At 39.3% G+C, this 21,812-nt stretch overlaps 1 protein-coding gene across 2 annotated transcripts in view; it reads left to right on the plus strand.

Moving 5' to 3' along the window:
* The window catches only part of LOC107733646 (Krueppel-like factor 7), a 43,116-nt gene extending 32,237 nt beyond the window's left edge, over positions 1–10,879 (plus strand). For both annotated transcript variants that reach the window (XM_016545370.1, XM_016545371.1), the window contains exons 3-4: positions 2,874–2,997; positions 9,451–10,879. In XM_016545370.1, coding sequence (XP_016400856.1) covers positions 2,874–2,997; positions 9,451–9,502 — 176 coding nt within the window. In that variant the 3' untranslated portion in view covers positions 9,503–10,879. The remainder of the gene's footprint in view (positions 1–2,873; positions 2,998–9,450) is intronic.
* The last annotated feature ends 10,933 nt before the right edge of the window (positions 10,880–21,812 follow it).

Genomic DNA, 21,812 nt, shown 5'->3' on the forward strand with positions numbered 1-21,812 from the left:
GGAAAATAGGCAATAGCAAGAAAAAAGGGGAAAATAAAACCCTGAAGAGACATTTTGGCTTGCTGGCTCATCACATTATGTGTTTATCAGAAGACAGATTTATTCTTTTAATTGGCTTAATCCTGTTTTTTCGGTTATCATTTCTGTAGATTACTAAAACAGGGAGATTAAAATTACAACAGGATTTAAGCGAAGCCTACATATTTTTGCTTAAAAGCACTCCTGACCCTGAAAATTGAATTAGAATGTTTCTAAATTCTGTAGAAATAAGACATACATAACTTTTTTCCAAACTGAATATTTTAAGATAACTTGAGAGGTGATATGGAGATATTGGAGATATCTATACACTGCAATTAACAAATCCTAATAAGGTGAAAGCTATTCTCATGAATATTAATTACGTGATGTAATGTTACATTATGTTAGAGACAGATGTTTTTAAGCATGCATTAATCAGCTGGCGAAATAACAAATCCAACAAAGCTAATGACTAGATTTGACTGAGCACTCCCAAAAGTTTACCTAAGAACACACTGCATGTCCAAATGTTTTAAAACTTCACATTAAAATGGATTGTGTTCAAAAACATCTAGACAGTGAGAAACGGATGGAGCAGAATGCTGAAATCTTGACATGTATGAAATTGTTTTAGAACTATTTTTATCTTGATGCTGTCTTTACAAAAAAAGAATCCACAACCCTCATGCCAAAGAATGCTGAAAAAATACAACCACGCTTTCTCGGATAGAAAACAAAAGCACACTGGAGCATGTAAGGTTAGCTGCATCAGGGAGTTTTATTCAGATTTTTTAAATATACAAATTCGTTTGATCAGGTGTCAGAAGTCACTCAAGTAATTTTTCACATTCGCACTTGATCATTTATGCTCATAAATGTGTAGAGCAGCCATGGAGCCTAATGACATGGTCCTACTTTGCTTCGTCAACAATGTTTGCTGAAGTTAATTGCACATCCCTGACTGGGATTTGGAGGGTAAAAGTGGGTTAGAATTAGAGAGCTCATTTTGAAATGCAACATGAGCCACTGGAGAAGACGAAATAAATGGATGATAATTGGACAGTACCTCTGAAATTTAAACTCTCAGTACCTCTGAAATCTAGACAATAATAGCTTACCGCCACTCTGTCCAGAGGAAATGTAATTAACCGCACCGTACACACCTAGGACACTGGTGCGAGGGAAGGAGCTTGTTGTTTTGGAGGGGGTTTCGTTGCTAGGAGACTATATCAAAAGAAGCAATATGTATGCTCATATCAACTGCATACATTTTTGGGATATGAAATATTGCGAAAGCAAATACCTTCCACTTTCTGCACATCTTATTGGATCATATTTTCCTCACAAAAAAAGGAAAAGGAGAAAGGAAAATAACAGTCTGTAATCATTTCCATTCCTCTCTATGATTTTCTCCGTCAGTATCCAGAGTCCGTCGTGGAGGTCCAGGCACTTCCTTGCTGAAAGACTAGCATAGAACAGCATGAGTTTCTATGCTGGTCCAGACTGGTTTAGACTGGTTAGGATGGTCTTAGATTGGTTGAGTAAGATAATTTGATTAATTGTCAATAATCAAAAAACAAAAATCTGGCTATCTGTCTGCTCATCCATCCATCTGTGCATCCATCTATCTGTCTAGGCATACGTCAATCCATCCATCTATATGTCTGGACTGCCTATCCAAGGCACATAGAAACACATAGATACAAACACCATGGAAAAGAACCACTTGGAAAATCTGAGCAACCACTTAGTAATGCTCGAACAACTGCTCTTAATGCCCTAGCAACCTACCAACTTTGTCTGACTGATTGTAATAAATCTAACAATCATTTTAAACTTTCAGACATCATGTCTTGAAAAACTTAACCTAAACCTAACTAAAGGATTAAAATGAGCCTACATGCCTAATATCATGTTTTTATTGAAGAAATAAATTACCAACATGGTGGTCATCCTAGTTTAGACGCATGGTCAGCATCAATTTAGTGAACAACTATTTCCAATTGGACAACTTCAAATTTAATGGAGCCTTACTCTAGTTAGGAAGATTGGTGCACACATTGTTTGCTGGAGAGGCTGGCAGCTCTTGCGCTGTGAATATGGCATTGTTTCCCATTAAGCGTCATTAAGACCCCAATTATCATCACCACCTCCGGATCTGAATCAGTGCCATCGACACCCTCCCCATTCCCACCCAGGCCTCAGGCTGAAGCCTGTTCTGTTCCCCAGGAACACTGCAACTGTGCCGGGACCCTGTCTTCGGGTGCTGAAACCCCCCTTCCTCCCTCACTCAAGGCCATACTTTAAATCTGAGGCATAAAAATACGGCATGTGGAACAATTGGTATCTCCTTTCCCATCTGTTTAACTTCATTTGAATTTCAGAGCTCACTGGGAGGGTGGAGAACATTTAGCACAAATGGCTTCATTTTGGATACTTGACTTTGGGATATGAATTCGTTCTGTTATGGTGACTGAGCACATTTAGGCAGCTCCTCTTCAATTTAAGAAAAGATGGAAAATGACCCTTGATTGAATCAATTTCTTTGTCAGAAAACGATTGTCTCCATATATTGCCTGAGAAGACAGCATTTTTCACGTTTCGACGACTGAGAATGTAGGAGATTTGGGCTACAGAGATGTGATTGGTCAACCGGGAGAGAAAGCAAGCGATCTGATTGGCTGGCTTGGATGTGTGATTGAGAGAAACAGTAATGAATGATGTAGATAATGGAACTGCTGACGGTGCCTACAGTGGCACAGCGTCTGCCTCGCTCCAGAGGTGCACCATCTGTGTACAGGTGTGTGTGAATGGTGAAGCAGGGATTAAATGATGTGTGTTTGTGCATGCAGGTGAGAAGCCTTACAAATGCTCCTGGGAAGGCTGTGAATGGCGTTTTGCACGAAGCGACGAACTGACGAGGCACTACCGCAAACACACTGGTGCCAAACCTTTCAAGTGCAACCACTGCGACAGGTAAGAGGCACACTGCAAAAGCTGCAATGCTAGCTCACAATAAATGTATGCACATATTTAACCCTTTTTAGTTCTTGAACACCCCCCCACACACATACACTCAAGCACACTAGTCCACAGTCCTCAAGCGCCCATAAACAAATTTCTTCAAGTTATGAGACCACAAGATTAAACTCTCTCCCTTAAAAGAACCCATCGCCTCCCTTCGCTTTTGTTTTCTCGAATTCTCTCTGATGGCACGCACATAGCCATACTGCATTGGAAGTTAGTGCAGGCCCAGTTCCCTGCTGAATAACTCATTCACAGTCTGGTTCTGTGATACCCATTACCGAATTACTGCGAATATCTCATTCTCACATTCTGTTCCACTTTCCTCCGTCCTCCCATCGGTACAGCGTATGCCCACACTGTGGCTTGAGTGCAGGGAGAAAGAGAAGTTACAGGCATGGGTGTGCATTCCGAGGTAAGAGAGTTATATAACAGTAATATAAAAGAGCTGGGGAGAGGCACAGGAAGAAATGGATGCACGTAGGGCTCTAGAGGAAAGACACAGCATATTTGATGAGGGGTTTTTTGACTGAATACTGAAACATCAGCACACAGTAAGCATTTTTTGTAGGATGGATTCTGATTGGGTGTCAATGTTTTTATCGTTCATCAGCTGGAAAAAATTGTTCTGAAAGTGATTCCAACGATATAGTTTCTCTGTACCTTTATCATTATATCTGTGGTGTGGACTCCGCTATTCTTTAAAGCCGTTGTTGATTGCGATTTCAGTTTTTTAACGTTAGTTAGTGTGTAATGTTGCTGTTTGAGCATAAACAATATATACACAAAGTGGCAACGCTGAAAGTTCAATGCAAACGGAGATATCGTCTTTTAAAATTTTGGCAGTTTAATGCCTACAAAAACGGCTCGTAGGGACTACAACTAGTTACTTCCCGGGTTTGTGACATCACAACCCCCGCCCTCGGGAACATGCAACGAAGGGGGCGAGGCCATGCTGCACTGCTTTAGAGAAGAGGAAGAGTAAAAAAAGAAAAATAATGCGTTTTTTTCTTTTAAACAAAGCATTAACACATGTTAGACTGCACCCCATAAACACAATCAAGCCTAGAAAAAAAACAGTCAACCACCCTTTTAATATTGAGAACAATTTTTAGAACTATATCTTTATAGTTATCGTCCTTGGTGTGAATGGGCCTTAAGTCTTCTGAAAGTACTCTAACCAACAAATTACTTTACTTTGAGTGCATAGAAGTATGCAAATTTGGATTCACACTTCTCAATAATTATTTAAACAATGTTCCCACACCTTTTGACCATTGAATTGCTCATGACTACTAGGTTAGGATGTTTAAAAAATTGCTTAAATCATAACAATTGCACTCCCAAAGAGCAAATTTCTTTCTAACAAAATATTTCATAGCTGAACATACAGTAAATACATTTATACATTCTACATAATACAGGTTTTTCAGGGAAAAAAGAAAACAGGAAATCACAAGTTTAAAATTCCCTTATATTTCATATTTCTAGGTTTTCTGTGACTGTGGGATCCCCGTTTAAATCTTAAGGGCTATTTTAGGGCAGACACACGATGCAGCGTGGTGAACGTGTTTGTATGTGTGTTGGTGATAAAGAGTTGAAGAGACACAGGAACAGCAGAGAAAAAGAGAGATTTGCATTAGCATGGGGAGAAAGAGTGATAGCCTGTCAGGTGACAGTATTAGGAAGCTGTCACTCGGGCCTGGCATGCGGGCGGCAATTACACAGTGGAGGCCGCATGCCCACTGAGCCAGCTCCAGGTGGAAGCACAATTAGACACGGCTCCCTGTCTCGCCATCGGCATCAAACCAACCTCGCTGCAGCCTTTTGAAAGTTGTCCATTGAACATTTCTCTGCTCCACCGATCCCAGCGGACAAGACGCGGCTGGGACGGCCTCTGTTCTGCAGACTGCTGCTGACACCTGAACAGCGCCGTTTTCCCTCTGGCGCAGCCGAGCGCGTGAACACTCTGGGGGAAGGCATGGGGAAATCTGTGTCCCTACACTCATTACTCAGTATTTGGCAGCTATTGCATGACAAAAGGAGGAGGAGCCGGCTTGGATAAGCAAATCTACATTGGCAATTCTTTCTCCCTCATGTCAGGTATAAACAAGGGCATCTTCTGAATTTGGAGTTTAGCCTAAGCAAATTAGCTCCACTGCAGAATCCGCACAGATAGACCCCCATCATTCCCTGGGAGGCATTTATAAGTTGAGCCCTCCTGTTACTCGCTTTTAATACAAAACCTTGAAGAATCTCTTTGGGGAGCACATCCATTTTTAGTTGTGCATTGCATTATGGGTGTTGTATATAGAGTGGAAAAAGTATTACAAGTGTGAACAGCGATGCTGCTGGGATGTGAAAGTGACCTTGTGCAGCATTATTGCTCTTCACTGGGACAGCAATCAAGAGTAATGTGTAGGAATGACAGGAGGAGGCAGTACTGTATGCAGTCTGATGGCAGGAAGGATGCCCAGTCGAATCTGGATGGAATAAGCCAGCGGCTAAAGGTGATTCAGAGTGCACTCTGTTGAAAACGTGCAAATTTGCCCATCATGGTCTTCAGTTTTGCAACTGTCCTCTTCTTTGGCACTGCCTCCAGTCAGTTCGGGGTGAGTCCTGTAACAGAGCTGAACTTCCTGATCAGATCATGAAATAGAAATAGAAATAGAAATAGGAATAGAATAGAATAGAACAACACACAATGTGGCATTTCTTCTACAGTTTGGCATAGTGCCAGACATTTGCAACTGTCTTAAGTTACATAGATGGTCCCTTTGGGGCAACCTGAGGTTAAAAGTCTTGCTCAAGACCATAGCAGTGATTGTTGAACCCACAACCTTTTAGTTCAGCTTAAATAACCTATGCTCTTTAAAGAGACAGTTTACCCAAAATTACATGTTCTATCATAATTTACTCACCTTTATATTGTTCCAAACCTATACAACTAAGTTCATGTACTAAAATGACTAAAACTGAAAGAAAGATAAATGAAAGTTAAATATACAAATATAAAAATAAAAGCTGATTGACTGATTAATAAATACTATAATAATATATAAATACTAAAAGGATACTGGCTCCAAAATGACTCCATACAGCTCAGCTACATAACTATGTAAAGTCTTCTGAAGCCATACAAGTTTGAATAAGGAAAAAAGTTCTCAATGTAATTATTTGGTGATTTTTTTTCTTCTAAATATCATTCTTACATCCATATTTTCAAATGTGGTATGGTAATACTAGTATTACTAAGTCAAAACAATGCAGACTGAAACTAAAAAAGGTAACTACAAATTAGACTTGTGCCGGTATTCGGTCATGCGATATATCACGGTAATGAATATGCACGATATTGTTATCGTGGGCACTTCTAAATACCGTGAATAATTATATATTACAAATTATTTCGAATTTTGAATGCATTTTAAGAATACGTTTCCCATCAACTGGTCAAAATGCACAGTATGCTGCGTGAAAGACGCGTGTGCACTCTGACGTAAACAAGTGCGGACGAGAAGCACATGGCGGAACATGTGAGAGACGCTCTGGATGAAAACGCACTTTCACTCTCTGACAGCAGATGGCGCTAAACTGCAGAAATAATAATAATAATAATAATAATAATTCATTTAAATGCAGCAGCAATTAATCGCAACATGAGAATTTGATACCGGCATATCCCTACTACAAATAGGTAACCTTCATAAAGAAAGTAAATACATTTAAAAAAGGTTTAAACATTAAAATAAAAGGAAAGGCATACAAGTTTGGAACAGCATGAGTTGTATTGTTTCTCTTTTCTAGATGTAATTACTGACTGCACGTGTGTTTGTGTTATCATTACAATGGGTTATGAGGAGCAACAGTCATGGGCAGTCTAACAGTAAATACAGTCAGCCAACACATACACAGTCATACTGTCTCACAGTCACACACACACACCAGTGTATTGGGCATCATTAATCCTGCCTAATCAAGCACAGCCCCCTGTCGGGTGTTGAGAGGGGTTGAGTGAGAGGTGGGGGGAGGGGTTATGAGATCTAAGGGTGTGCCAGCTGGTGTAGCAGCCACTTACAGTGAGTCACAGGACCATCTGTCCAGTCACTCTGCCCTGCCTCCACACACACACACACACACACACACCTAAAAGCCTAGTCACACCAAGATCGATGCAAATCACAAACGAAAATTTAACCAAATGTAATATACAATGTCATCAGGCTCTGCCAAAAATTCACATACCTGAATGAAAAGAAATTGTACAACTGTCATTTGCATAAAATGAATCCACTGTTAGATGCTAATTGGTCAATACTGCAGTCCAGCTGTGTTAAAATTAAACAATATTAAAAAAAAATGGAAAAAATTGTCATAGCAGCACTGGTAATGGTTGATATATGATATTGTTAACAATGCCACAGTAACCACCCACTTTTTAGTGGCTTTGGTTCTGGAAATATTTTTCCCCATTCATTTTTCACATTAGAACTTAGAAAACATTAGAACATTAAAAAAAAAACTCAATAATGGATATAATATGGCTTTTATGAGGGAAGAACTGTGAATGCCAAAACAATGGTACAATATAAAAATACTGATTTGTAGAAATTTGTGATTTGTAAAAATAATTACAAAATATTCATAAGTAGTGAACTGCGCTTTTTTATTTGGACAATGTCAATTAAATACAGGTTCTGAGCTTTTTTTTTCTTAAAGGGTTAGTTCACCCAAAAATGAAAATTAGCCCACAAATTACTCACCCTCAAGTCATCCTAGGTGTATATGACTTTCTTCTTTCAGACGAATCCAGTCAGAGTTATATAAAAAATTGTCTTTGATCTTTCAAGCTGTTTAATGCCACTCAGCGGGTGTTGCAGTGCTTCAGTCCAAAAGTTAAATAAAAAGCACCCATCCATAAAAAAAAAGTGTCTCACACGGCTCCGGGGGGTGAACAAAGGCCTCCTGTAGCGAATCGATGCGTTTTTGTAAGAAAAATATCCATATTCAAAACGTAATAATCACTTTAATGTAGCTTGCGCCAACAGTTGTACACAGAAGCAGCTCCAGGCGGATGACGTATGAGTTCAGCGTTGCGCATGATGCATGCAACACCCCGCTGAGTGTCATTAAACAACTTGAAAGATCAAAGACAATTTTTAATATAACTCTGACTGGATTCGTCTGAAAGAAGAAAGTCATATACACCTAGGATGACTTGAGGGTGAGTAATTTGTGGGCTAATTTTCATTTTTGGGTGAACTAACCCTTTAACCTCAGAGCTCATGGTAGGTCTGTCTTGAAAGGTTTCTATGGAATTGTAAAGAAAAAAACAGTTCCTCTATAGAGAAAATGAATGGGATTGTAACTTCTAAAACCTGGCTTTTACACTCCATAGAACTTAAGCCCTCATTGAGCATACAAGTATGACTGATCATTGCAAATATGATCAAAGGAATTTTCTTGAAGGGCCATACAGAGAAAGAAAATACTGAAAAAATGGTTGTAAATTTGTTCAACATTCAGAACAGAATTCTGCAAAGCAACTGGGGAAAACCAGAAACCATCTGACTGATATATAATATAGAAAATCATCAAGATGACTCATTTGAAAACCAACTGTGTCTACCTGTAGATGTACATCCTCCTTCCACCCCAATTTCTATCTTGGCTGCTTCCCATCCAAAAAGCAACAGTGGAGTTAACACTTTGGCTCTTGACTAATTAATAATGGATACAGCCAGAGGCAAATTGAAATTATAATTCTCCACTCCTTTCCAACTCTCTACACTCTGAGTTTTTATTCATTCCAGTTAAGATTCACTTTCAAAACTATAGCTGTAATATTGGAATCCTCATAGCCGCATAAATGTAACATAGACATGGCATCGCAACACTGTATTTTCCAAGCACATTTATGTATTGCTCCTATCAGCAGCGGCTACATGTGAGCTTAATTGATGATGACACAAAAAAGCCCATGGCCCACAACGAGAAACCAACCGCCATGACTCAAGTGCTACATAACTAATGCGGCCGCACAGTTTAAACAATACCATTTCACCTCCAGCCTCGAAATAATTTCTTAATTCAAACAGGCTCGGCGTGATTTGTGGTTGCACTCCCAAAAATTATATCTTTCACAAGGCTCGGCACAGACTTCCCTGCTAACTGCATTAGCAAGATATGCATTCGAAGCGATCTGTCACCAGTTTTAGAGCAAAAAGCTGGCTATGCTTAAAAATTCATTTTTTTCCCAAACACCAAATGTTGTTTCCTCTGTTCCATCTGCAAAGCCGCCACACGTCTTCCAAGAAACTCAGACTGCGTCCCCTCTTTAGTGTGATGATAACTGTGTTTCCTTAAGTGAATCCAAGCTAACTCTCTCTCCTTCTCTCTTCACAGATGTTTTTCCAGGTCTGATCACTTGGCTTTGCACATGAAGCGACATATCTAAGGCCGAGGGAGACGGGAGAGAGAGAGTGAGAGAAAACGAGTGAGAACGAAGAGGAGAACAGGTGTGCACCGCTCAGACGGGAACATTCACAACAGACTTTGAGCGCACATGAGGGGTCTGGCCGCAAACATCACCAGGAGGAACATGTGAGGCAGCGTGGGCAAACGTTGTTGGATTCTAAAAGTCTTTTCATCAGCGATTAGCCATGCCTTACCGAGTGCTAGCTTGAAGGTCAGACACTGCCAAACACCACCGTTTTTTTTCCGTCATTCTCTTTGTGTACAGTAAATCAATCATTAGCATGGAACGGATACTCAACGCTACATGTATAAAACCGAAACGCACATGCCATTCATCACGTAACAACGGTTCTACTAGAGAATCATGTTCATTGTACATTCTGGAACTTCCTTTTTCTTTTTCCAAGGACACATCACAATAACCAACCTGCAGCTATGTCGTATACAGCAAACAACCAAACACGGAAAACAACATTGCCAATACGTTCTGAGGAGAGACCAATGGAACAAGCGGCCAAACGCAACGCCCGGCCCCCGAAGTAGGCTCTGCGTGGGAAAAAATGAAAAACAAAAAAATACGGCAACGCTCAGGATGTGTGCTGACTTCTCGTACTCTTCGCTCAAGAGCGAACTCTTCTCTGCTCTTCACGCCCGTCACCTCACGGGCGACCGAAATGATGCGCAGCGACACTTTCTTGCCTTTGTTTTTTTTTTAAAGACAGTGTTAAAAAGATGGTTTGTTTTCCTTCTGAGCTGAAATGTCTTAAACTTCTGAAAAGTAAAAACTTGCTTTGTGAACAAGCATAAATGTGCACATACGGGCAACGGGAGGGAACTGTGAGCCCTTCTCAGTATGCACAAGGTTCAGTGACTGCTATCTGGCACTGAAATGAAACGTTTGAAGCATAAGAGGGGAACAAACCCCCCCCAAAAAAGATCGGGATTGCTGGCTTGGTATGAAAGGACAGAAGTCTTCTGTTTTTCATTTTGCTTTGCTCCGATTTGATCTGGGAAAAACGAACCAGAGCATGTCGGCACGGATCTTGTGTGTCGCTCTTGACACTGGAAAAAGTTATTTTGCTTTATGTTGATACTGGCAACCATGTAAGAACGTAGTAGTCTGGTGCCCCGGAGGAAGCCAGTGGAGGAGGCAGCTGGCAGGACGTTTGACTCTCAGATTGGAGCACCTGCTGGGATCAGGATGCAAAAGAACTTGATGGCATCAGCCCAGATAAACTTTGCCTGTTTCGTATCCATTGTCTGCACTGATTTTTTCAATGTTCTCTGTGCTTTTTTTCATACAGTCAAAAAAAGCTCAAAAACAAAATAAAAAAGCATAAAAACAAAAAACTACTCGACGGGAAAAAAGCAGAAAACAAAAAATGCATTAAAAAAAAAAAACTTCACACACACACACCACAATACAGACAGAATGGTTTATTTGCTCTTGGCTTTTTCCTGAGAAAAACTAAAGAAGAAAAAAAAAAGTAGAACAATAATTACCAAGTTAATGAACAGCGTTAAAACGAAACACTGCATGGCAGCCTCTTTCAGACAGATACACACACTCGCACACATACATGCACAGCTTGCCTCTCAGCATTATTTGTTTTGCATCGAAATCTTCACAGCAGGGTTTTAGCAATTGTTGTTTTGTAGGATTGCATTCCATCCAGACGTCAGACGTTAAATCGAGAGCTTGTTGATACACTCGAGTACATTTTTTTTGCTAAACCGGGCCTAGGTCTAGCTCCGTTAACAATCAGCTTCTAAATCGCGGGGACGAAATATATATCATTGTTCCCAAGGTTGTGAAGCCTGTCGTGGCGTCGCAATCAGGGCGTTTCCCTGCTGACCGACCCTCCTCTTCTGCATTGATTTAATGGCTGCAAGGGTGGAAGGGAGATTGAAAGCCATTACGGTTCAGCGGTAACATGTTTCGGAGTCATCACAGACTCTACTAAACGATCCCAGAGCATCCCTTGGGGGACCGCCAGAGCTTAACGATCGATGCCGAAACTCTCAGTGCAGCACTGCCTAAGAGTGAAGGGTTGGGTGACTTTCTCTTGGTTTGAGGCCTGCTGAAGGCAGCTCTTCTATCACTCGTACACACACATACACAGACTCACACACGCTGTCACTTCTGTTTGACCACAACCACACATTAGATTTCAGTTGCCATTATTAGTTGATTTCTTTTTATTTCCATGTCATTTTCTCCATTGAAATGCAAAGTCATGCCAAAATTGACGAAACAGGAGGTGAATTGGTTCATCTCCACTAATGTACAATCAGTTGTGGTTTGTGGCACTTTTTTCCGCAAGAAGCGACCTGTGTATGTGATGACTGTATGTATGAGTTTCTGTAAAGCAAGCAAGCAGGATGTAATGCTACAGTGTCATAATGATGTTCTATAATTCCACAAATGGGGCAATTATTGACAGTGTACAGCATTCTACATGTTTCACATCAACTTTAAAGCTTTGAAAGGGTTACATTTCCGTTTTACTTGCAAGTAGCAGTGATGAGAAGCTACGTTTGTTTCTCACTGCTCTACTTTACTCTACAAAATGACGATTCTGCTTATTCTTTCAGTCACCATATGGGATAGAACAGCAGGAATGCAGGAACCTAAAAAAATGCTTCATATCATTTTTGACACCGACAAACAATGAAGCCAATCTTCAAATCAACACTGAAGATATACATATAAATATTGTCTGTTTAAATTCAGTGCAAAGCAATGTTAAATGCAAAACTACAAACAATACTCCTCTATTGCCAACATGCTCCAGACGTTACCAAATAAATACGGAATAGGCCAATCAGATTCATTAGCAGGCAACATGCCATACATATCCCCCTTGCATATCAAGTGCCATTTGAAACCCCTAATATCTCACTCTCAGAACGACAGCAGCAGTCCAGGCAATCACACAGATGTCTGATGCATACTTTGCCCAAAGATTTACACATTTGCAAATAAACTGCTGAGTGATGAAAGAGAGACATTTGTGTTTAACTATCTCTTCTGCCCTACACCAGCTTCCTATGATTCGTTCTTGAACGTCTAGGTGACCATTGACTTGGTCTCGAGCATGTGAGCTTGTAAAATACAGTTTGAATGGCAAGTTGAGGATGAGTTTAGAGCCTAACGTGAAGTTCAAGCAGCAAATAAGTCGCATCGGTTCTAGCGCTTCTATAGTCAGTGCAGGTCAGGAATGTCTTCAGAAATCAATTTTAAAGCGATCGTTCACACAATCCTAACACAATTCTGATTTAGCTGTACAGAAGACCACTTTATCTACCGCGAGTTTCCGTATGACTTTGAAACGGAGATGATTCTGTGGCGGAGCATTTTACATGACAGTAAGAATGTTTGAAAACATTCTAAGGGAACAATTTTAAGTGTACTAGATCTGGGCACTCTTCCAGTGAAGCTCCCTTCCCAAGCCGTTTGCTTTTTTCAGCTTCAAAGTGGCTTTTGGCAGCTTAAATTGTATACAAAAAGATGCTTGAAACATCACAAGGGAATTTTATGACAAAAGGTCAGAGGTGACAACTTTTTCATTTTTTATTGTCCGTATTGGATCAACATTTCACTGCATAACACTCTTCATTGTTACAGCTAGTTTAGTCTGTTTAAATGACACTGCTGTCAATTGTCTACATAAAATTTAGTGGCATTTCAAGATGCACTTATCACAAGAACAAGGGAACAATTCATTCTTCTGCTTAATAGATAAAGCTTGTAGGTTCATGGCATAACATAAATGGTCTTTTTAGTCAACAGTGCATCAAAATAAAGTCTGCTATTCTGCATATATACTCAAATACTCATCCATAAGGTTCCCAGTCACTCACAAACAGAGGTGAGCACTTTTTTGTCTTGAGATATACTGCATCTTGAAGTGCGTCTGTATCCGTGTTTGTCCAAACTTGATATGTCAGTACATAAGGTTTTCACCAGGTCTTTCCCTTTGGCTTTTTGCGTTCCTCACCTCCCACCCCCATTTATCCCACCCTGCACCTGCAGAACCACGGTCACTTCCTCAAAACTCTATCACGTCAGCTTCATCCCACAGGTATGCGTTACCAGCTGTCAGCGATCTCTTACCTATGAATGTCCATAGACATCATTAACCAGGGAGCAACCGGCCAACAACAGACCTCAATGCTTTCACAGGTGCTCTCTCTCTCTCTTATCCAAACATGGATCTCGCAGACAGCCGCCAGTTGGTAGAGCAGGTACAAATCTGAAAAAGAAAGGAAGGAAAAAATAGAACAGTTATGTGCCATCTTGATTTATCTGTATGGAAGTGGGACGACATTTTGCCATATGTAGGCTGAAGCATGTAGTTTCTCGCTAGAGCAGGGACCCTCATATTCACTGTCCTCTCTTTCCCTCACCACATCACTAACACTCCACCCCCTCACTTCCTGTAATCTTCACACTCTTCCTCTCCGTTTTTTTCTATTCTGTTCTTTCCTTGTGTGTTTTTCTTTATTGGTTCTTTTGCTGTACAGAGTGTTTAAAATATTATTATTTGTATGATATAATGTTAGTATGGTAATGTTCTTTATTAAGGAAGAAGATGAAATTTATTTTTGTTACTGGTCTGTTTCATAATTCTTTTTTAAATTGGTATTGTAAGATATCTATGCAAGAACTGTTCAGTGGAGCATTTTTATTTAAGAATGTAATAAGTGTAATAAATGGTAGAATCTGAATGCCTCAGACTGACATTTTCTGTGACCAGAAAGAAGAAATATTACTTTGACAGCGAGTGAGAGAAACACAGTCTTGTCATAACCTTTTGTGGAGTTCTTTCAAATAGCCAAGACTCATTACTAGACCGTTTTTGTCACAGAAATCACCACATTGTGACAATGGCTCAGTGTACATTGGCTCAAAATTACTTTTTTTGTGTGGTCACGGTTCATTGGAATTGGAAAGCCGAACACAATCACCAACAACAGCACTGTGAAGGTCAAAGACTATCACTTTTTTTTTTTTTTTTGCAGATAGATATTGTTGTATTTGAATTGATTTTACCAGTGTTCACAGTAACAAATAAATTATTTATAAAATCAAATAATAATAATAATAATAATAATTCAGTTACCAATAAATAAGTAAACAAATTTTAAAAATCCATAAATTCCAAGTATTATAGTTCATTAGCCTAGTTATAGGCAATTTCTGGTTGCTGCGTTAATAATATAATTACTTTTATGTATATACATTCAGTATATTGGAAGAAGCCCTGTTGTCCCTATCCTTCAAAGTGGTTGGCCCAAAAAAAAATCATCTATACTACAGCTTACTCGCCCATCAAAAATTTGTCCTGGGATACTAGCATTAGCCCTGCAGGTGTGTGAATGTCGGCCATTTTACAACTACTCATCCAAACAGATTTTCGAGCCAGAACTGTCCATTTTATAATTTAATTTTTATTACAAATTAATGACCCTCCCCCTCCTCAAACTTCTCTCTGCGGGCCATTTTGTGCATCACATCCTTTAATTAGTCGTCACAGGGCTGCCAATGACTAAGCCACCATTTAGAAACTCGTACCCATGACTCAAGGATTTAAAGGGCTAATCGAATAACGAATGGTTAATTAGAGAGTAATTATGTGAAAGAAAAGGTACATCTAGCGCACATTCTCACAGCCTTGTAAATGTCTTCCAGTGAGATTTCCTCCATCAGCTTCGCTCTATTATAGCCGATGCTGGTAATTGAAATTCACATTGTCATCGCCTCAAACCAAAAGCAAATGTGAGATTTATGCGTCATCCACCTCCTGATGCAAGCCTTACTCCTGACAGACACTCGAACGCCAGGATGTTTCATCTCAACAGCGGCAACCTGATACACAGCACATCTGGTGTCAAATGTGTAGAGTAAATCCAATTAATTGCATTTGTTAATGTGTAGGAATAGACGTGTCAGTGACTGCTGAATAATCTCACCTAGGCTAATCAGGAAAAAAGGAATTCTGCAAGCTGCAAATTTTCAGCTCGGTCTCTCGGGATCCGTGTCAGTAGCTTAATGTGCATTTAGCAACTGGCAACTAGGGCTGGGCTTCCATACAGATTTCACAGTTCGATTCTGATTCGCTTCAGATTCAATTCCAATTAATTTACCAATTAATTAAATTAACTATTTATTTTTCAGTTATAATGCCCATTTTGTTGATGCATATATAATGATATTTTCTTTGCTAATGCTGTAAATTATGTTTTTGATTCATTAAAAAGAACCACCTTATAAGAGCCATTTGTTCGTGAATTGAACTACCCTGGTTGCTTTTCATGTTTGTTTTTGATTGTAGGCTGTATGGAAACCTCAACAGAAATATTATTTATTACATGCACTTTTTAATCACAACACATTCTGCGAATTCACGTTCACAACACACAATTCAACAGAACGCAGTGACACCTGCAGGACAGGATGCACTGTACAAACATTTATTTATTTATTTATTTATTTTTAATCTTGGGATTTTAAAAATAGATATAAGGAATGTTCAAAAGAAGATTGTGATTAAATCATGAAATCTATATAGTCCTATTGACAGCTAAACATCTGAATACTAACGCTTTCTTCAAAAATGTAAAAATCTAGTTCAAATTTTGTAAATGTATATGCGATCGCACCAGAATTTTACTAGGAACAAAATATACAAATTTGTTGTGAATAACAACATGCGGTCTGCTTGTTTTCCTCTGGGAAACAGCAGCGGTATCTTCACAGTGCAGACACCTTGGATTGCCCTCCAGAAATGCCACTGTTTACTTCAGCGTCAAAGGTCAAGATTCAGCAGGGTCAGGGGTCAGAGAGGGGGGTCACATATGCACAGCGTTTTAGCCAGATCTTACCATTAATCCAGATAAAGCGCTCAGGGTAAGAGAAGTAATTACAAAAGGTGTATAAGGATTCAACACAATACAAACTTATCTCAGGATGACAGTAACTCAAGAGCAGATTTAGATTGTCCTCTTTTAGCCTGCTTTTCAATCTCATTCAGCAACTCACTCTCTGACTCTCACACACACACACATACACAGTATTTCCTGCCCGTTTTCCTGCACACGCTTTCTCTCTGTTTCCTCAAGGAAAATCTTAAAAGCAGCTGAGTCCAGTCCAATGACTCACGCTCAGGATCGCACGGGGTCAGAACCACTCAGCCCATTCAAAATCCCCCCATAGTTCAGACCAAACATCTGCAGATTCCATTGAGCATCAGTTCTAAGCAGCAAACTTCCTGGATGGAGTTTGTGTGGCTTTTCTTCCCTTTTTTTTTCATGTGTAGCAGTGCTTCCTGCACCACTGCGAAATCTGCAGTACAACAGGAGAAAAAAAAATCATAAAAAAGAAAAATAACTTATTGAAAACAATGGTGTTGGATAAAAATCAAACCAAATCCATTTAAAAAAATTAATTAATTGATTGATTAATTAAAAATTAAATTGAAATCAATTTCTCTATTTACATTAAAAAAAATAACAGATCATTTAAATTTGTCAGCAAAATGTGGCTTCAAATGGTTGCCCAGCCTAGGTAAAGAAATGGAAGGGGAAAAAAATCCACTACAAATTGAACTCATCATGTCTCTGTTCTCTCTGCTCGATTTCAGATATGTATCAGGGTCTTTCAGTAAATCTGCTGAGATCCACCATTATGGCCTATTTCTTGCTCTGCTGAGTAGTCACATCAACAAGCTTCAAATAGCCAATACCAGCACTTCAACTGCTATCTACTGACTGCTCAGACTCATTAATGTCATACGCAGTCTTTATCAGACAGTTGCTGGAGTGTACTGCTTAAATTATTCAGGGTAAACACATGCACATCTGAAGAGGACCGAGGAGGCTTATCTCAGAGAGCAGCCTGTTGTTCTTCCACGTTTCCTTCTCAGTGCATATCAATTTGGCCCGTGTCGGGAGGAATCATCCCGATCATCCTGTGTCTCTGAACAAACTGTGGACCACTATATCTGCAGCCTGCTCTCTGTCGCAGCAAATCCACATTGATTTTAATGCTATCTTTATAGCCGTCTTGTCTATCAGGGGATTACATTAGGTGCTTTTCTGCACATTCAGTCATTAGCTTTCAATCGCATCATTTTCAATTTGAAAAGAGCGATCTTTGCGCTATATCTCAAACGTTTGTTGGCTTAGCTTCAGTCATCGCCATAACGCAAGAATCCAAAATGAATTTGAAATGTCCAATAAAGCATTTGCATTTAAAATCTGCCTGCCATTTTTCATCTCTAATTTGCATAACGTTAAAAATGTCTCCACTTTAAGCTCTCACTATTTTGATGCATTATATTTATATGACAGATTATTATCTAACCTCAATATAACAAATGATATAGTAAAATGAGTTTCAGACTGCCACTCAGAACACAGCTCAGATTTTCTACAGAAAATGTAAAATCTTTTGCAGAATTTGCCAATGAAATGGACACCCCCATCTTCTTAGGCTTCAAAAAGAGAGTGGGGCCATTAATTTCCCTTGAATCAGGTTTCAACTATTAGATGAGCCTTTGAACATGAACTTAAAAGGAACTTGTCCCACTCACAAGTACGCCTCAAAAAAAAAATCGTAATACCCCAGACCTGGTTCCTCTAGCGGGAAAAACAGCACTGCACATACATACAGCCTCATCAAGCATGAGGTGAACAATGTTCCTTTGTCACCAACCTCACCTCAGCACGAATCCCCTTGCCAGAAAGTGTAAAAAGAAAAAGCCCCACTGCCGTTTGTCTTGTCTTTCATCCTGTTTTCCCCCTCTCTTATCAAGCAAGCCTGAGAGGGCAGAGGAAAAGGAAGTACACACACAGAGAAAAAGGTCTGCTGAGAGTCACACGTGTTTCCTTTTTCTCAAGGCCTGTGTGTATTGTTGTGGCCACAGGTGCGGGGCAGAGGGCAAAAACCGCAATTTCTTTCCCTTCCTAGCTAGGTCAAATACCATTCACAGTGCTGGACCTGGTGAAACGCTGCATCTGAGTCTCAGTCTCACACAATCTGTGCTGTCACACTTTTTGTAGATGAAAAAAGCACAATGTCTCCACACTTCTCCAACTCTGGTCTATCAGTAGCTATGTTTCCATCACCCTGTTTTAATGCGCATTTTGAAGAATCGCATGAAAACTAGTGGCGGAAATGGCAAATATAAAAAAAAATCCCTTAATTAAATTAAATCTCACTTGAGGTGGTTTTTGTCTTGTGCGAAAAAGGGTTAATGCAAATAATGGGAGTTGGAAACGCATTTGCCGAATAAATTCCTCCATGCGCATCAAAAAAGTCATAAGCTCATCATAAGCGTAACCTGACTAACCAGTGGACCGATCTTGTTGCACAGCATCTGAAATGTTGTTATGGTCATTCTGAAATGCCCAAGCAATGTTTGTCATCAAAGTATGACCGCATTCATTGTGTTTCGTCTGCTCGCTCTGAGGCAAAAGTAATTTATTAATATTATATATTAAAATTGTTACATTCAGTGGCTTATCCCGCTTTTCTTTGTGATATTTAGTGCCAGTTTATCAGGAAGTGATGATTTTGTTCTCTTTGACTCTTCAGATGGAAATGGTGCTTATTCACAAATGTTTTATGCTGCATTCTAATTTTGCACACAAGTTAAATTCACATCTTTGGATGGAAACCAGGCTAGTGTGTCATTTAAAAAGGAGTTGAATTAATTTAAATAAATGATTTTGTGAATTAGTCAGTAATTAGGACCCAACACACAAAACGCACACAAACTCACACTCACCATAACTGAGAGATATAAGTAATAGTGATAAATATTTAATATATGTATATTCAGAGATCATAATTTACGTCAATACCACTTACATATTGTAAAAAAAAGATATAAAATGGTATGCATTTTCACAAAATATGTATATTATACAAATTGAAATAAAATATATTGTTTTTATTTATATAAATATGTTAATGTTATATACAATTATATACAAATAATATAATTCAGTTTTTAAATGTTTATAAAAGTCTGCATTGCAACTGAAAACTAAATTAGGCCGACCAATAACAAATGGCACCCTAAAAGCTGGCTTACATTCTGCACAGTCCACTCTCCACTGGGTGAATCTACAGTGACAAGACCAGAGCGATATGAATAGAAAAAGGAAAACGTCCTTTTGAAGAAGTAATGAAGGCTCTGGCCAAAATGGATGTCTTTTTATATGACTTAAAGGGGTCATCATGGGGAATAAAACTTTTCCTTGATCTCTGGAGATAAAAAGAGTTCATTGTACTATGAAAAACATACTATAACTTTTAGAATTCAAAACTTTTGTCCAGTGGAAATAAAAAGATAATTTATCAACCACCAACGTATTCACCATTCAGAAACTTTGCCTGCCCAGTGAAGATGAAGAAATGGTAAGAAAGCTGGATAGATACTAGGGGTGTCACAGTATACCAGTATTGACAATAACAGCAATATCTAAATATGAAATATTAATATTATGTTAAAACACATGATAATACCATAAATAATCCAGCATCAGTAAATGGTTGAAACTTCAACATAGTAGGTGGCAGTGTTGCACCTTAATGCTGGTTGCCATCCATCATAAAAAGGACAAAAGGCAATGACACAGTGTCTGTGTAGTTACTACTGCAGCTCAGAATTATGTTAGAGGAGATGACAAATAAAGCAAGTCACCTTACCAGTGTGCGAGTAGTTTAGATTCTGTTAAAGGGGTCATTGGATGCAAAATTCATTTTTACATGTTGTTTGAACAAATGTGTGTTGGCAGTGTATGTACACATCCACCCTATAATGATAAAAATTCACCCAGTGTTTTTTTTTTTTTAAATCCCCCTATATAATAACCCCTTTTTCAAATCAAGCCATTCTCAGATGCTTGGCTGTGTGACATCACACAGACCCAGCTGCTCCCACGATTGTTGATTGACACTAGCATTTTACCTTAGATTCACCCTGAGTGAGCTGTCATCACTCCGCCATTGTTTCGATGCCGGAGCAGGAGTAGACAAGAATGGCTCCTAAGCGATTGAGGTGTTTTGTTGTTGGGTGTAATAACGAACATAGCAGTCATCACTTACTCCCAACATCTGAGCCACTGAAGACGCAGTGGATTACTTTTGTTTTTGAAGGGAATGTGATCTACCTAAATGCATCTATGTTCGCGCGAATCATTCGTGAACCAGCTTCACCTACAGAAGTGAGTATAACCGTGCGTTCACACCGCCGGCGGCGAGAGCGTCAAAGTGGCTGGAAGTCATTCATTTTCAATGGGAGCTGGCGACGAGTAGCGGCGAGTCTTGGACGGTGAGGGCGTCGAGGAGAGTTGAAATCAGGTCAACTTTATGGTAATGAGATATGACGTGGTTCGGCGGCAACCAATCGGAACGTAGAAGTCCACTGCTTGAGAGGATTCCAGAGAACGCAGCCCTGTAAACTTTGGTTCCGACCACATTAGTTCCCAAGCAAAATGGAGGAGAGGTTGATTATTGCTGTGGTGGGTTTCCCAACAATCTACGACGTGTCCCTGTTTGCGTACAGGGACATAAATAAAAAAATGATGCGTGGACCAAGGTGTCTGAGATTGTTGGTGTTCCTGGTGAGTTGCTGATGTGCATTAACGTTATATATTTTCTGAAAATATGCGCAAATTTCATGCTAACTTTAGCGCCAGAGCATACAAAACAGTGTTACTGCAGCAGAATTCTTCTGACATATAGACACATATTGGATTAAACGAAAAATAGGTGTTGTAGAGAGCTGCAGCATTTTTTTTTTTTTTTTTTTTACATCTGATGGAGACCAGAGGTGTATGTCACATATTTTAAAATGAAAGCAGCCGCTTCTGCCTATTTTTTTTCTACAAGGAAAAACAAAAGTGTTCTATAACTGGTCTCCCCTGTGGTATTGTCAACAAATTGCTTAGCTGGAAAAAATAATGATAAATGTCATTAGTCTTAAATATATATATACAGTCAGTGGCACATGCAGCTATGCCATTTCAGACATAGCATGCAAACAAGCTATTCTGAATTGTGGGTAATGAGGTGTTTATATTGAATATGTGTTTTCTATATCAATAAAGTTCTTTTCATCTATCAATTTCTTACTTTCATATTTAAAATATTTCATTTCAAAATAATTCATAACGAAATTCAAACAATAAATAATTTTTTGGCGCTCTTTAATTGTGCGTTCACACCGCTGCCGTCGAGAGCGTCAAAATTCTCTCTGGCCGCCCTGCCAACAGCG

This window comes from Sinocyclocheilus rhinocerous, unplaced genomic scaffold (assembly GCF_001515625.1).
Source record: "Sinocyclocheilus rhinocerous isolate Xijiao unplaced genomic scaffold, SAMN03320098_v1.1 scaffold1842, whole genome shotgun sequence".
In the NCBI taxonomy this organism is placed as follows: domain Eukaryota; kingdom Metazoa; phylum Chordata; class Actinopteri; order Cypriniformes; family Cyprinidae; genus Sinocyclocheilus; species Sinocyclocheilus rhinocerous.